Source organism: Natator depressus, chromosome 22, assembly GCF_965152275.1.
Source record: "Natator depressus isolate rNatDep1 chromosome 22, rNatDep2.hap1, whole genome shotgun sequence".
Lineage (NCBI taxonomy): Eukaryota > Metazoa > Chordata > Testudines > Cheloniidae > Natator > Natator depressus.
The window spans coordinates 6,840,778-6,858,660 of record NC_134255.1 but is presented as its reverse complement, the minus strand read 5'-3'; the positions used below and the strand labels follow the sequence as shown (position 1 = coordinate 6,858,660).

The window sequence follows — 17,883 nt, the reverse complement described above, 5'->3', positions numbered from 1 at the left end:
AAAAAGCACTAGCGAAGTCAGTACAAACTGAAATTTCCTACAATGACTTGTTTATATTGCTCTCTATACTGAATTGTAAGTACAATATTTATATTCCAATTGATTTCATAATTATATGGTAAAAACGAGGAAGTCAGCAGTTTTTCATTAATAATGTGCTGTGTCACTTCTGCATTTTTATGTTTGATTTTGTAAGCAAGTAGATTTTAAGTGAAGCGAAACTTGGGGGACGCAAGACAAATCAGACTCCTGAAAGCGGTACAAACGTCTGGAAAGGTTGAGAGCCGCTGCATTCTACATCAGTGATTTGTACAACACTGATTCCTTGAACACCCATGAATCTAGCATTTCCTGGTGCCTGAGTGACAGGTGCGCTCCCAATGAGAACAATTTGCATTGTTAAGCATTTCAGTGGTGTTATACGAATAAAAGCTATTAGTTTAGAGTACACTAATGTAAAATGCCAGCTGCGCCCTTTTGCTTGCTTGCTGAGCAATGGCAATAGCAAAAAAGAAGCTGTGTCAAAATTTCAAATACCTGTCCATTTTTCAGAACTGAATTGAGGGCAACGTAAGGAGATGTTAAAAGATGCTGGCTCTATGGCTAACAATCTACAGAGGTGAATATTAAACAGTCACAATTCAGTAGTGCCAGTCATAAAACAAACCCCCTGAGTCACAAATACTGTCATAAAAAAATTGTGATTCCTGTTGAATCATGTTATTCAATGTGAAGTATTCAGGAAACCACTGTGTATTTGTGATGTGTTCACAACCCTCCAAATCTTCATAAATTATAACAGGAATGAGTTTTTGTCCACAAAATTCATCCCCTTAAATGTATTATTTACTGTTCAACTAGTTGTTATTGATTATTCTCTTGTTTAAAAAGCTTCAGTCATCAAGTCAGGGAGCAGAAACAAAACTGTGCGACCAAGACAACCAACCATACAATAGCAAATAGCCGAAACAAATCAGACTGAAAATTCATCTTCCAAACTACTCAGTGAATACTTACGAAAAACCAAATTTGATTTTTAAAAAAATAATTCTGTCCAATAATTTCAATGTTTATTTTAAGCATTTTTATTTACTTTTTCACAGTTGCACAAAACATTGTGTTTTAAAATTATTTTTAGCAGTTAAATTTTCACAGTTGTGGGAAATATTATGCCAGACACTGGGAGGGGAGGCCAGACAATTATTTAACAACAGCAGACATGGAGATTCAAAATGTTAAAGCTTTATCACTGTTAAAACACACTATTAACATGACATGTCAAAATATATAAAATAAAATATCCTTAAATCAAACTCTAATCAGTTTTCAAGCAGTATTTTTCTTAGTTTATCTCTCTGTAAACTTCAGTCATCCTTGATGAAACTGCTTTTCCCCCATCAGTTTGTGCGTGTGGTGGTGAAATCAGCTTTTACTGATAAATATCTAATCCTACCAAATCTAAATATATTCTGACAGAAGAGGCTCAGTGTTATGTTTTGGCATACACACAGAGAATTAGATTTAAAAAAACCCAATTATACTCTTCCTGGAAGGTTGCAACATAACACTACTTTATTTCCTAGAATTGAGAACAACAACATGCAAGAATCTAAAAACAGAAGGAAAGAAAAACAGGCTGCTCCCTACTGCAGGGAGGCACAACTCACCCCACCTTGCTTTAAGTGAGCTCTTTTCAAACTAACTCTTCTGTTCTGCTTTGCTATTGAATCTTCTACCCTGCAAGCAGGACCTAGAACACCCCTCACCGCTGATGCTCTGACAGGGATAGCTTGCAATTCCAGCACAGTCCTCAATACAGCACACCTAGTTCATGAATTATTCATTAACCAGGGATTGGATCCTGCCAACTGCTGAGTACTCTGGATGCATCCAATGAAACATTTAGGCATGTGACCAACTTTAAGGCCATAAATATTCCATTGATTTTGATCAGATTACTCTCACATGCTTAAATGTTGAGCATGTGCTTAAATGTTTTACTGGGCGGAGCCAGTGAGCTCAGCACCTTGCAGTACTGAGCCTCAAAAAAGGGGCTTAAATTCATGCTGAATACTGGACAAAATTTTCACACATAGAGGCTTCAAGTTAGACACTGAATTGCATATTTAGGCACCCAAGTGGCCTAATATATGTCAAGATGCAGCAAGAGGTGCTACAGGTGTATCTGAAAGCCCCCAAATCAGCTACCTCTTAAACAGCAGCACCAACAACAGGAGTAGAGAAAGGCAAAAAAATTTCAGTGCATACTAAATTTGCCAAAGAATGCATTTTTCAGGGCACCAAAATTATCTGTGAATTTAGGTCAAATCTGGCAAATAGTTTTGGTTGGAAAAAAAAATCTGGAAATAGCATCTCCAGTTTTTAAATAAACCATTTTGTCATTTTTTTAAAAATGACTTTAAAATGAAATGGCAATTTGAATTCACATTCAAAACATTTCATTTGACCAAACAATTTATTTGTTTTTGTTTTCTCCGTTTGGCAAGAAAAACTAAAAACCTTCACTTTCAGTTAGAAGCTAAACAGTATTTTTTTCAGCTCAGCAACTGAATTAAAATAAATAAATAATCAATCAATTTTTCACTCAGCTATAGTCGGGAGTAAGGAGAAGATTTTCAAGGACAGAAAATGCATTGGTATTTCCATTGAAAAAGAGACGGGAAAAGAAGCCGAGGTGCTTGAGGACATCAAAGCTACCTTGAAGCAGTAAATGTAGGCCAGACGGATCTGAAATAGGGATGGGGGATCTTCTGAGACAGACTTGAGCAATGACTAAATACAGAGAGCAAGGCTAAGAGGAGGGAACTGTTTCTTGACCATAACATTAGAATCAGTGGTTTCTGTATGTGGAACTGCCGAGGTGCAGATTTGTCCATCTCTGTTCAAGGTTAACAGGACATTTTGTACAATTTGTAAATAACTGGATGACCTAGAGAAGACAACAACTGGGATGTATGCTTTTGGCAGCAGTAAATCAATGCTATTCCCCGCTCTCCTTGCGAGTTTTGTATCTTCTGGCTTGCTTTTTCAGATTGCCCTCAGATTTTCAATAAGCAGCTACCAGTCAAATAAATGTCCAAGTCTACGTATTTTGTTGCCTTGCATCCAGCGAAGATACGGAACTCAGCTAACCGCTCTCGCTGTACCGGTCTAAGGGAATTTAGAGAGCTTTGTACCTAATGTGGCTCACTGTCACAAACCCTGGCTAATTTCTGTAATATACGCACATCCAACAATTCTTCCCCGGCCTAGCCTCACCACATACCAGTAAACAATGGCGTAGTTTGTGGTAACGAGGAGGAGAGCACCCACATAGTGCCAGCTGAAGCACATGGTGATGAACATGATGTTTCCATGGTCAGTGCGGTCCCAGGCCGGCCCACCCCAAGGTGGGTACAGCAGAAACCCAATCTGGTTAGAATGAAGGGATCATTATCTTCCAGAGAAGGAAGCAGGTCAACTCAGCTAACCACTCACGTGCTGAGCGAGACCCTGGGGCTTTGCATCACTTTGCCCAGTTGTGGTGGGTGGAGAGGCATGCCTTCAGGGAAGGGGAGTAAAACATACGCAGCTTGCATTGTAGTTTCACTCTTTTCTGTGGCTTCAAGCGGCTTGTGCCATGCATGGTAGGCAGGCCAACAGCTCTTTGTGTTGAACGCTGCAGAAAGGTCTTGTAGTAGGAACATGCACATACTGCCTGTATCCATATCCACAAGGAGGGTCGCATGCCTCTAACAAATCCCCCCAACTCCATACATTAATTAGCAGTCTGGATAGGCTGGCAGATAAGCACCACCTAATTGAATCTTCTTGCTTGGTTCATTTTCTCTTCTCTCTGTTCCCACTCCAAAGTGTATAGAATCATGGAAAGCAGAGGCAGAAAAGGCCTACCTAGCCCCAGCACATCTAGTTCATGCACCCGAGCTTGTGCAGGAATGAACCCTGTAGCACAATTTTCAGTGATTCCTCCTCCTTTTTTGAATGAAACCTCCGTCACTTCCTTTAGGAGACTATTCCATAGCAAGAGCTCCCAGGCTGGAAATTTCCCCAGATATTTAGAGTGGCAGGGGGTGGAGAGGAGTGCTGAGCTAAATTTCAGAAATGTTTAGGATGGAAAAAAAAATTAATACAAGTTTTTTTTCTTCTTGGTGCATTAGCTCAAGGTGTGTGTAAACATGCCTTTTTAAAATACTATTTTTATTTGTAGACACATGTACTTGAAAATTATATAATTAAATTACACTGTACACAAAAAACAATGAAATATATCATATTAACACATGAAAGAGAATGATGACCTTCCTGTATATCTCCCAGTACTCTAGCTGTAATCCAGGGGTTTTGGTCAAACCCATTTCAGGGTAGTTCATGAAATGCCAGTCTAGGGTTTCGAACTCTATAGTTCAGTGCTAAATCTCAATTCGATTCGGAAACTGGATTAGCTGAAGGAGGTGCAAATAGCTTAGCCAACCACGTAGATATGAGATTCCAAATGCCAACTTGCTCATGCAGTGTAGTCATAACATTAGAATGTCTACACCCAATATCTATAGTATTATTTTAAAAAATAACTTAAAAAGGAAAAAAAAATTAGCACACTTTTCAGCTCTAAAGGGCATCTGCAGGGATGGGGGGTGGGGAGAGAAAATTCTTACACCTTAGTTCTGTACATATTGCATAATGGGACATTGTGCACACTTTCCTCCCTCCTTAGATACCCCATTGTAAAGTCTCAACTTTATTTAAAATGGCAAATAAAAATCTCATCTTAAGTGCTTTAAACAAGGTGGACAATCCTCAGGAAAGCAGAGAAGTCAGCCAAGTCCTCACTTTTCATCCAACCCATCCTCTGGGAGAAGGACGGGTTCAGGGCTTTGGTTGGTTTTCCGTAAACAAAACCCACAGTCGAGTTCGACATCGATATTTCCAAAGTTTGCCTGACATGCCTTTCTGTACCTGCATTAAAAAAAAAAAAGAAAATAAAAATATTAATGTGCACACTGGCCTGATGATGAAACACTGATCTAATTAGTAACTGATTTGTGTAAAGTCACTAGGCTTTTTGTTATCTTTGTTACATTAAAAACTGTTCAACTCTTTGTAACATGGGATCCTTCACCATCATTTCTCCCATAAGAACATTTAATTTAGGCATATGCTTTTAGTCTGGTTATGTTAACCTGGTATATTCAGCTAGTCAGACTGTTTGTTCCCTAAAAGCCCACTGCTACCAGTGTCAACAATGAGAGAATCAATTAAATATTTTCAAGCAACAACAATAATTAAGTTATTATGGAAGCACCCACCATAAAAACAGGTTGTTACCCATCAAACAGCAGCAGCTTTAGGTGCTTATTTGTTCTGATTCTCTCCTGCAGTTGATACGTACATGTCACTCCCATTGGTACTAATCTGAATTCTGTGCACACAGCGAAATGTGAACAGGTTAATCAGCATAGCACTGCAGTGCTATTAAAGTAGTTCTAATTATTGCACAAACTATCAGCCACTGACAAATAATGACTAGTTACTGTAAAGTAGACACAAATTGTTGTCTAGTCCTGGCACGCCACTGCCCCGCCCCACCACATACCAAGAAGAAAAAACAGAGTTGGCTGCTGTGACGAGAAGAGCAGCTGCGTAATGCCAGAAGAAGCACATGGTGAGGAATTTGAAGTTTCCATGGTCAGTCTGGTCCCAGCCTGGCCCTCCCCACGGTGGGGACAGCACAAACCCAATCTGGTTAGAAGAAGAAAAAATGAACCATTTTACAGAGAAAGACAGGTATCAGCCCCTCTAGCACATCTCGGTTATTATGGCAACATCCACCCATTGACTAGAAGCAGAATGCTCTTGGCTCACTATCAAACCACTGCCCGCACCAGTTCTCCCTGCTTGCAACAACCTCTTGGCTTGACAAACTTTTTTAAACAGGGGGATTTGTTAATGTTACATCAGTCTCTATAACTCTTTAGATGCCAGGAATGAATACCCTCACCTTTACAATTCTGAACAGAAGGACTGACACGGGGCAAACCTCAACCTCACCTCCCCTTCCCTCCCCCAAACCCTTCTCCTGAGCACTAGAATTTGTCTAGTCCATGGTGCTAGACACAAGAAGATTAGAGAGGTTTCCTAGACAAGAAATATTATATAGAGTGGTTAAAACAAAGGCTTTGGAGTCAGACAACATGATTCTGTGTTTGACCTCATTAGCAAAGCCTCACAACACTGTTTTAAAGGCAGGTGAATGCTACGACCATGATGGGGGGGGACACCCAATTCAAGATTTTGTAATACTTGCAGTAGTCAATATTGCATATATACTCAAGTCTCCATATAGTAGCTGCAGTGCAAGAGAAGAGCATAAAACCTATGGCTTATGTGGTGAAATATTCAGGCCAATCTACAGAATCCAGAGATTAAATCCTTTTGACAATGACTTAAAATGCCTTAAAGAATTTTTTATTGGTCTTACCATGTCCTTTCCCCACAAAGCGAAACTGTACTACAAGAGCTGCTAAGCAATACAAACACAGATGGATGTTCCTTCCCAAAGTAGGAGCTAAGTGATTTAAAGACCCAATGGGCAAAATTCACCCCTGGAGTAAATCCACTGAAGGTAATAGAGAATTTGGCCCAATGTGTCATTACCAAATATTATCTGGAAGAATGAACAGCTATATAGTTACATGGTATTTACTAAGAAACACCCAACAAGATCACCAATAATTAAAGGATACTAACCATTGGTCTATAATGAGTAATGTTAGCTCTTTGGGGCTGTCTTTTTGTTCTGTGTTGGTACAGCACCTAACAGAATGGGGTCCTGCTCCATGACAGGGGCTCCTAGGTGCCATCACAAAACAAACAATAACATCACTGCCTTCTCTCCTTTCCCTGTCCCCTCCAAACCTGAAGTTCAGCTGAAAGTATCAGATCAGAACAACTGACCTGCCAGAACCAGGATCCCTGGAGAATGAAAAAACTGGTTCTGAAGAACTCCAGGATGGTGTGATCCCGCAGGAACACTTCCATCAGGGCACAAAAGGCTCCGCCAAATATAGCGATGAGCAGCAAGGAGTGGAGGTGCTGATCCAGAGCAGTATTACTGTAGTCATGGAAACAGAACAGGAAACCTGCCAAAAATCAAACCACATTACATAATAATTAAATTGTATCAAGACAGTGAGTGAAGAGGATCATCAGTGACCATAGGAAGCATGGGTTGCATTTAATGCAATAGATAGATATATTTTTTTCTGCTTTATGCATATGCAACTACCTGCCCATTAGGCAAAGATGGATATTTGAATTTTATGGGACAAATCAGGTGAGAGCTCCCCACTCTGATAATCTTCAATCATGGGGAGCGGCAAGGAGGACAAAACATTATACCCCATAGCACCAAGCTTAAAAAATTGCACCCCAAGACTATCTGCTTCCTCCAGCAAGGCAGAGCTTAAAGCTTCTTTTGCCCTAGTCTATAGTGTCTGCCCGATAGGGCATCAGATGGGTGTGTCTGCAGTACCCACTCCCTGTCCAAAACAGGAAGCAGCAATAAGAGTCAGTCCAAGTCTCGGAGCAGAACAATGAGCTTTATACTGAAATGTCTTCCCTGCCAAGGATCAAGCCAAGGAAAAGAAGCTCCATTTCGGTCACTGCACACCACCATAAGTCACCACGAGAAGGATCAGGTCCTAACACACAACCAACCTCCTCCCCCATAATCACACAGGACCATGGGAGAGGGGAAGGAGCTTCCTCTCCCTAAACCACCACTGCCATCTAGTGGCTGTAAAATATGCATAGCCTCCAAATATCCAACTCATCACTGCAGGCAGGGCCCTATGCACGCCTGTTTCCCATGCCTCCAAAGCTGGTTCTGCCTTTCTGGTTATTAGAGCAAAGTTTTGTTCCCCTCTTTAGCAGTCACGTAGAGGACATCTACAATTGCTATGGTTGCCTTTGTTGTCCGCACAATATGGCTGAGTTGGGATGTTGCACCACCAAAAACAAAGAGCCTTGGGACTGTTTCATTGCCCTGCTGGACGCGTGTAATTAGAACCAGGAAAAACGCTCACAACAACAAGAACAGAAAACCTCACAGAACTTGCCAGGATTCATTGCAGGTTCAAACCTTGGGCCACGTGCATTGAGAGCTTCAGTTGAGGCTCTGAGACTTTTCACATGAACCTGGGCACCAGCCACAGTTTCATATCCAATCCCATCAAAATGTGATCCAGTGACTCATGAAGCAGTTTATTAGATCTCCAGCTATGTTCTCTCAACCAAGTTTCTGTCATTTGAAAAGTTCAAGTCAGCCAAATAGTTCAGCCCTTTTGTCATTACTTACTACTCACCTTCAGTAAACATAGCCACAGACAGCAAGAGGCGATCCAGTCCCAGAGACAGCTTGAGCGGGGAATAGGAGAGAACATCCACAATGCCCGAGAGGCCATAAAAGAGGTACATGGTCGTGTACTGCCAATTAGTCAGCTTCTCCCAGCTGTGGGTCTCTCCACTGTAGAGACCCATGTGGGGGCCGTCGGGGACGAACTGCTCAGCCAGCATCCCTAGACAGCAGAGGCAAATACAGATGATGTTTTTTTCCTTCTAAATGAGGATAGGATGCAGAATATCATCCAGGCTGGAGAAAATGAGAAGTCCCAATGGAGTTTGTTTAGGATCATCCATTGGAGACACTTCCTGGTATGCAATTCATAAAGCATGCTTGTAGGGTGGTGTAGGGTTTGCCTGGTTGTTTTTGAGGATGCTGTAAGACTTCTATATAAAATGCTAAAATGAAGGCCACTAAGGCATCTGAAAACAGAATCATCCATTTTCTGCCACGGGGCAAGTCCACAGAATCTCTGATGAGAGAATACTTGCAGCATGGGAATGGCAGGTTTTTCATGGGCCATTGGGCTACTGGGGAAAGTAGTAGTGACTAATAGTCCATCCTTACCTGCTACAGCAAGGAAAGCTTTGGCTGCCCCTTCGAGGATATCCAATTTTTGGATCCAGCGGCTTGCCTGACTGTCTGCATTCAGCGTCCGGCTCAAGTATTTTAGTGGGTATTTCACAGACCACCCGAGCCCAAAGACCAGGAAGAAAGTGCCCCTAAGGGCATTGCCTTTGAAGCTTGACATCACTGAGCCAACTTGCTGGATACCTGGGCCTGAAAGGATAAAAAACAATGTTCAAAGTCACCCTGTCATTGATCACCCTGACAACAGGATGACTCAGAGGAGCCTTGCCTCTCTAGATGCAGTGTCCTGGAGTCTGCAATGTTGTCACACCAAGGCACTTGGCTTCCTGTGAAATCCCAATGCACATCTCTGTCCTTATAACAGAGTGGTAATCAACAGTGATTAGAAAAGAAATACAGAAAGAGCCATGATACCACTGGAGGAGAAGGGGGAAGGATTTGCATAATAAATGGGTTGCCCATGGCAGGGGCTTTTTAATGCTATGGGAAATCATAGAATCATAGTACTGGAAGGGACCTCAAGAGGTCATCTAATCCAGTCCCCTGCACTCGTGGCAGGACTAATTATTTAGACCATTCCCTTGATAATATTTACAGAAGAGCAGGGCAGCCAGATGCTTTTTAAATGGGAAGGAAGCAAAGTTATTGCTGGCAAAAAGCAAGTAGGTAAGATTTTTAGGAACATTAACTCCCTTCAAGCAAAGTAATTAATAGGGTGCGAGTCCAGCCAGCCAGGTTGGATGTGATTTCTTAATCGCTCCAGAGAACGTTGGCTTCATTAAAACTTGAATACTGAACAACCGAGATAAACAAATGAGATTCCTATAAAGTTAAGGTGACCAGACATCCCAGGTTTTGGGGAACAGCCTAGAATCCCACATACAAAAATGCAAGGATCACAGAGCACATATGGAAAATGTAACAATGACTACATTGGCACGTCCATGCATGATTCTCGCATCATGCATGTGAGATGCATTGACACCAGACTTAGAGATTGAATCTTCAGAAACAAGGAGACAGTTAATGTCTGAGGGCATTGTTTTCTGTGTTGGACTCACAGAGCAAGGCCAGAGGTGGGAACCGGTTGACATAAAACAAAACAAACAAAAATCAAAACAGAAGAAGTTGAGATCCAATGAGCATTTCTGGCCATGCTCTGAGAAACGGTACACTTTGAGGAATATTAACAGGCACTCAAGATCTAGCAAGAGGTCCAAGAAACTAGTGCAGCGAGCACAGGAATGCACAAGGAGTTATCATTCAAATGCTTGCTACAATTCTCATGCTGTGCTTTAAATAAATATTCTCTTGGGACAGTCTCATTTCCTCTTAGTACCCTCCTGCTACTTAAACCTTCCTTTTGCCTTTTTGTACCCTTCCATTCTTCTTCATGCATTCTCCTGTGTCATTCTTGCACTGGGAAACACGTCCCCTTTCGTGCCACACAAACCTTCCTCTCTTTCATCAGATCTTTATCACTCTCCTTCCACTAAGACTAATAATAACCCACCAAAAAGAGAGACAGACACTGTATTCTGATGATATTGAACCTTTCCTGTTTATATCATATGTTAGTGTCCAGTTTATATTGTGAACCCCTTGGGGCAGTGATTATCCTTATGGAATGTTTGTAGAGTCCTGAGCACATGGGCTGTCAGAATCTAGATTGACAACACCTTGGCACATTTTCTAAGTCCTCCCATGCTCGGAGTAGTTAGGTGTGCAATTCAAAATTAGGATAGGGTGTGGTATGGACAGGTACTGGAGATTAGGGATGAGGACGGCTTTACAAAACCTCAAAAGGTTGGGTTTGTATTTTGCAAAACCCAAGTCAGGACAGATTGGCTCTGGCCTCATTTTCTCCAAGTGGAGTTGGTTAAAATAAGTGATTCTGGTTTTGGATCATCTTTACGCCTATATGCTCATATAAAAGCATTATCCTTTATGCCACCAGGGCCTACCTTTCATTCTTTCTTAGAACACCTATGTACAATGAGTTATGATGGGTCTCAGTTTAAAAGTAACACCTAAAAAAGTCCCCATTGACACGGCACAGGAACACCCATATATTTCTCATCATGGACAGAGGTTAATAGTAGGGTATCTTGGAAATCAATACTAGAACTAATTGTATTCTGTGGTCCAGCTGGCATAAATGGTCATAGCTCCCTTGACGCAAATGGAGCTGTGTTAATTTATGCCTGTTGATGATCTAGCCCGGTAGACATATTTATCAGTAACTTGGCATATGGAGTGAATGGGGAGGTAGCAAAAGCTGCTGTGAAATATTTAGGTTGGAGAAGGATTGTGAAGAATGACAAAATGAATTTAAAAACCTTAATGGGCAGCCAGAATGGCAAAATAAAATGTAAAATAGTAAGTGTGAATTAATGGACACAGAAAGGAATGTTTTAAGCCACTCAGAGTAGTCGGTGTGAATGAGATTATCTCGCATGCAGAGGATTGCGGTGTTATTGAAGATGGCCAGGTCTTTTAACAGCTCTGTGCACTGAGCAATCTATGTATTGCCATAAGTGAACAAGATGCTTTGCAGAGTAATAGGAAGACAACGTCTCCATCTCAAAGAGCTTACATTCCAAATTAGACAGATAATTATAGACAATGGGTCAGGAGTGTGGGGAAGGGGAAAACACCTGGAGAGGGGAGAAGAGTCAATCAGTGCCAAGAGAAGACTGTATTTTCATTCTTGCAGGACACGTACACTGTAGGTGTTTGTTTTGCATTTGCCGTTTCCCCAAATATAATTAGGGGTCAGAGAGGAAATGGATTGCTCCTGAGTGGAGATAAGTGGCAGAAGCTAAGACAAAGGAAGTGACTTTTAGAGAGGGATCTGAAAGCAGAGAGTCTATTAAACACAATGTGTGTCATATGTAAAATTATATGTAAGCTCTTTGGGGGCAGGAACTACGGTCTTATTTGTTCATTAACACACTTAGCATAATTTTAGGTACTGTACCTATAATAAATACAACCTTTTCTGGACTCTGAACTCACCATTTTGACAGATAATAGTTTAGAGGCACACCAGTTGGAAAGACAGTTTGTTTGTTTTTTTTTAAAATAAGAAGAATTATGGTTAGCACAGAGGTCAGACACTTTCAAATTACTAAAAACTAATAAACACAGTATCTTTCAACCAGCCCCATGGCACTAACTGTGAAACCTACTTCATCACATCTCCTGCTTTATCAGCTGTGTAATTTAGATATAGATCCATGGGGAAAATGGACTAAATTATAAGCAAGTTGTAGTTTAGAAACAAACCCAGATCAGCTGCAAAGAATCAAAAACTTTACAGTGAACTAATCTGCATTCCAATAGACTGGGAATATGGCTTTGATCAGAAGGTATCGTTATCTGAGTTTCCCTTCCCTCTGTTCTGGCAGACTGCAATGCTTTTGAGATTTTGAGGTCACTTGCCTGATAGTCATATAAGACACCTGCATTATCGCCCTAAAGAGCGTTTCATCGTTGCATTGGCTGCTGTGTTCAGTCTCCCCGTGTTCTGTTTTCAGCTCTTCAGCTCCAAACCCTGCTCTCTTTTATATGCCTTCTCCCCTATCTCAAATACCCCAGGACCTGTTCACCTAACAGAGATGGGTTCAGCTTATTGCTTATTTCATAACAGGGCACTGGTGCAACAGTCTGTGCAGAGAAATGTGCTTTGTTGCATTTTAAGTTAATCAGGGCTTTACAACCTCTTCCCCCAATGGGGAAGATAGGTGCCTGTGTGGGAGGAGAAGCGATAGACGGGACAATATGAACAGCAGTTATTTCTAGAGAGGAGTTTGGACCAATGCCCTAAGATCTGAGCAGCCCTTAACTTCATCTGTGGAAGGGGCCTGAAATACTGACAGTGTCTTGGAACCTGCCCAGCTGTGTTGATAAATACCAGCCTAAGCCACAAAGCCCTTTGGCCAAGCTCTAGAGCTCAAGTGGGCCCATTTAGTCATGAACATTCACAGGGCATTGCAAATCCCTTTCCAATTTGGCAAGGTTCACATCCCCTTTCCCAAGAACAGGGTTTCATTTGCATGGGAGGAGGGGACACGGCTGTTATCCCTGCGGATAGCTGAATGTGCACGTACCCATGACTATTGGGGCCACAAGTGCCTGCTCTCTGCTCAGAAGGATTCCAGTCAGCCCATCGGGGACGCGGCAATGTGAATTTTTGGTGACCAATCACAGCACTTGTAATGAGAACCGCCATGGTAAATAATTCACATACATTCATAAAAAAAAAAACAAACAATCAGAGCCTGCTTGCTGATAATTTGCCAAGAGGAGAAAGAGAGCTCCTCAGCTGGCTGACTGCCATGCACACACACCTGGAAGCATCTGCTGGCTGACCTCGCCCAGTGGTTAGGATGGTGGAGGGGATCCCTGAGGAAGGAGGGACCTTCAGCTCAGCATAGGCCTCCAACATCCTCCAAAAACCAATCGCTGGAAGATCCTTTTCACTAAAGATCACTAAGTTTAAAAGCCAGGCAGTCCTCAAAAGCTGACTCTTTTGGGGGGAAGAGAGGTTAACCATGGGAACTCAAAAAGACCTCCCGAGCATCTCTTCATCCCAACAGCGTGAAACATATTCCCAGCTTGTTCCCCCTTGCATCTAGATCGCCCTTCCTTCCAGCTCCCTAGACCTTAGAAAACTCAGAAAGCCAGGTTCACACACAGACCATTCAGCATCTCCCCATGGGAAGGAGGAGGAGGAATTTACCTGTGCTGTCTGCACTGCCTGCTTCCTTCCTGCTGCAGAGGTGAGGTGCACCTGTTCCCACTCGCACTCCAGATGTGAGCAGCAGCAGCGGTAAGGAGAAGTGAGATGGAAGTCCCAGATAAGGGGAGGAGTAGAGCAGGGAGGTGACTCTCCATCCGGATGCTCCACCCTAAACATCTTCAAACCAGATCAGAAAAGGTCCGAGTCAACCAGTTTTCACAATGATTGACACCTGTTTGCTGCTGTATTTCCCAAGGAAAATTAACGTTCTTCTAGCATTTCACCATAAAATTAAAAAAACAAACAAACCCAACACTAAATTTTTGTTCTTGTGATAACCTGGCTTACTCAGGTTACATCGTATTCAGGTTTTGATGACTGAAGATAGCCTGGTCAGTATTCTGACTAGTCAAGTTTATTGCAGTTCAAAGGGATGGGAGAACTCAGTAGCCTTACAAGCTGGAAGCTTGCAAAACTTTTCGGGCCTGAATTCTCAGTTACATTAATGCCCCATCACATGGCTTTGATAGTGGGAAGCAGGTGTAACTGCCAGTGGGGTGTAAGGGGGTGGGGGTAGGAGTTAATATAATTGAGAATTCAGGCCATGGGTTTCATAAGTTGAAGCAGAGAACTTGTGAAATCTCCCTCCGTCATAAACAAAACACTCATTCATTTCTATGAAGATTCAATTATAAAGTCCTCTTGATCTATCTATAAGCACTCACTTCTTTCATCTAACATTCCGCCACTAACCCTCCACTGAGCAGCTGCTCGGTATCATCATACCCATATTAAACAAAAGATGACAAGTTAATATAGCTACTTAAACAATTGCAAAGGTCTCATGAGTGTAACATCACAAGTAAATACAAAGTGCTCCTTTAAGCTCCTTTCTGACCCCTCAAAGTCTTTATGGGCTGCATATAGAAAAGGCTGTGAGCTCCTCAGGGCAAGAACCTGGTCTTATTTTCTACTTACAGAGCATCACACCCCTCTATGGTGTTTTAATACAAAGCAGCGTGGTAATATGCTTCTCATGCTTTTGTTTAGGACCAAAAGTAAGATCTAACCGGAGACCAGGAGGCTTACAAACGAGCTGGCTGCTGAAGCGTACTGCACCTGCGTGCCATGTGTTAGTACATTTTTCAATGCAATCCAAGTACGGACGGCCAGGGAAGCCTCCCACCCAATGTAAAATACCCAAAGCAATACTTCACTACTAACACTAGGCCATCTCCTACCAATGGCCTAGCCTGTAGCTATCACCTCAGATAGCTTTGGAACGAGAGCAGTAAGTCTCAGGTTCTGAGGAAGCACCTTTCTCTCCCAAGTGCTGGTTCCATTATTAGGGGTCTGTGTTTACCACAGGTGCCTATTCTCACTGGGGTGCGGGTGGTGGCAGACAAAGGTGAGGGTAACATCACAGAAGTTGGTCCAATAGAAAATGTTACCTCACCCACCTTGTCCCTCTAGTATCCTGGGTCTCACATGGCTACAACACCACTGCAAACCACGACGGTGAGGACAGCCCAGGAAGCGATAGCCTCGGTCACTTCACCGCCGCACCAGCGTACAGGGACACTAGCGCTGTCAGCACCCCAGTTGCTAAGCAACACAGCCGGGAGATGGAAAGCATTCACTTCTGCTTTCGTGACAGTTGACAGGCACTAGCATCAGCGGAGGCCATCCGGGACTAGTCAAGGAAATCCAGTTGGCGAGGCTGGAAGGGGTGCGAGTGGAGGGCTGGGAAGGAGAGACTTGGAGCTGTCGAGCTGGGTGGAGAGGACAGCAAACACCACTGAAGCAACTATCCTACCCAAGAGGAAAGGCGGAAGCGGTGGCAGGTGCCTCAGGCAAACAGCAGCAGTGGAAAGCGGCCTCGCAAAGACTGGAGCTCCACGTCTTCCAGTCTCTCTCTACTCCCAGATGTGAGGAAAAGACGTGAGGGGGACAGTTCCGGCCACAATGAATTCTCTGCACAAGGGAGGCCGGCCAGCTCTTTTAGCCTGAACTGGAGAGAAACCCAGCATGGCAGAGTGAGGCAGGTGAAAACAAGGGAGGATTTAACAAGAAGCCTGACAGAAAAAGAACCCCATCCCTCACCCCTGCACGTGGTTTCACCCAGGCTTAGCCTTTAAGACCCTGAGAGAGAGCTGGCCTGGCATCCCCAGCGCAGAGAAAATACAACAGAGACTCGGGTGTGGAGAGGGATCCTCTCTCAGCCCTGCTGTTTGGCACCAGAGGCCTGCCAGTTTTACCTCAGAGGTGCCTCAACCTCCCTCGGGGCCTGAACACCACAAACAGGGCAGCTGCCCATTACCACCGATCAACGTCGCTCTCGGTGACACCGTGCCAGGTACGGTGCTACTGGTGGTGGCAGCGAGACTGCTGGGGAGAGCTCTATTCCTATCCCCGCCTTACGCTTCTTGAGTGACACTGAGCAAGTCACAGCCTCCCTGGGCCTCAATTCTATAGATAATATAACCTAGCTCTTACACAGCGCTTTTCCAGCAGTGATCTCAAAGCATTTTTACAAAGGAAGGTCACGATGAATGGACTCAGATTCCAAGGCCAGAGGGGACCACTCTGATCATCTGGTCTAACCTCCTGTACAACACAGGCCGGAGAACTGCCCCAGAATAATTTCTAGAGCAGAGCTTTTTGGGGGAAAAAAAAAAAACAACAAACCAATCTTGACTGGAAAATTGCCAGTGATGGAGAATCCCTTATGGCCCTTGATAGGTTGCCCCAGTGCTGAATTGCCCTCACTGTTAAAAAAATTTATGCCTTATTTCCAGCCTGAATTTGTCTAGCTTTAACTTCCAGCCAGTGATATACATTTCTCTGCTAAATTGAAGAGCCAGGACTATAACCCAGGTCTCTCCTGAGTCCCGGTCCTGTCTCGCACTTCCTTAGTGCCTTCCAGCTGCCAATCTCATGCCCATTTAAAAAAAATTAAATTAATTAAGCCTCAACCTCCCCTCCCTGGAAAGCAGGTGGGACCTAAGCCCATTTCACAGGTGGTAAAATTGAGGTTGAGCCACTATTAGGGAAATGTAAGTGGAAGGCCTAAGAGCTGGAAGGAAAGGAGATGCAATAAGCAGCAGCCAGCTGCCAAATTGACACTTTCAGGCTTAAGGGGCTTTTCTCTGCCAAATGTAAAGGGCCAGTGATGAGCAAAACATGCTAGGATAGGTTTCCGTAAAAGGGTGACTCTACAATAGTGTGTTTCAATCAGCTGTAAAGACAGGAAGTGTCCGAGTTTCCACTTTCCTTTGTGGGAAAGGGGCCTGACTGAAGGACTTTCCCAGGCTGGGGCAAGGCATAGGAAATAGCTCCATTTTTTAAAAAACAAAAAGGGTGTTTTTATAATAAAAACCAAAAAGTGAAGTTCTGACAACAGCTTGGTAACATGAGGTGGACAATACCGCCACTATATTGCACCTGGAGATATTAATGCACATGTCCCTGGTCCTAGACTGGTCAGTAACAGAACTGGGAATTGAGAAGCCAGAGGCTGAATTCACCACTGATGCGAGCACATCCACTGAAGTTTTATGCCGAGCTCAATTCTCCTCCCCAGCCTACCCTTGTGAGATGACCATACTTGAAGTTAATGAAAAAAATTGCGATCACGTTTGCCTACTTCACAGGGGAATGGGGAGGCTGATTTAATTAAAGGTTTAATTAAAGGTTAATTAAATGGCTTGAGTTCTGGAGATGGAAGGATGCTAGGGAAGTGTGAATTATTATTGCTCACACAGGCCTGTCAAACAGGCAATATAATCGGTGAAACAAGTGGTATAAGCGTGGGCAGGACTTGTTCAGCTTCCTACACTTTAATTTCAATCTTGCATAAAAGAGGCAGTGAAGGCAGGCAGTGGTGGATCCTATCTTTAGTTGAGGACATGAAATGAGTCCTTCATGGACTTTCTGTAGTAATATTAGACTTGTTGCAGTATTGTCTTCAGGTGGAGCAACAACAGGTTTCCAACTTAATTGCCTTTTTTTTTTTTTTGGTTAATACTGTTAAGATTAAGAAAGTGAGTCAGACTTAATGTTACTGATATTATCTTAAGATGATCAACAACATCCTCCTACCCGATATTATCGGATTACTCATGTC

The 17,883-nt window shown here is 43.0% G+C and overlaps 1 protein-coding gene across 1 annotated transcript; it reads right to left on the bottom strand.

Moving 5' to 3' along the window:
- Nucleotides 1-2,776: 2,776 nt before the first annotated feature.
- Nucleotides 2,777-13,796, bottom strand: LOC141975971 (transmembrane protein 45B-like). The gene is made up of 5 exons (XM_074936697.1): nucleotides 13,758-13,796; nucleotides 8,990-9,202; nucleotides 8,385-8,597; nucleotides 6,976-7,160; nucleotides 2,777-3,432 (listed from the first exon to the last, which is right to left on the bottom strand). Exons 2-5 carry the CDS (start codon nucleotides 9,171-9,173, stop codon nucleotides 3,214-3,216), a joined length of 801 nt encoding a protein of 266 aa, XP_074792798.1. The 5' UTR covers nucleotides 9,174-9,202; nucleotides 13,758-13,796; the 3' UTR covers nucleotides 2,777-3,213.
- Between the last annotated feature and the right edge of the window lie 4,087 nt (nucleotides 13,797-17,883).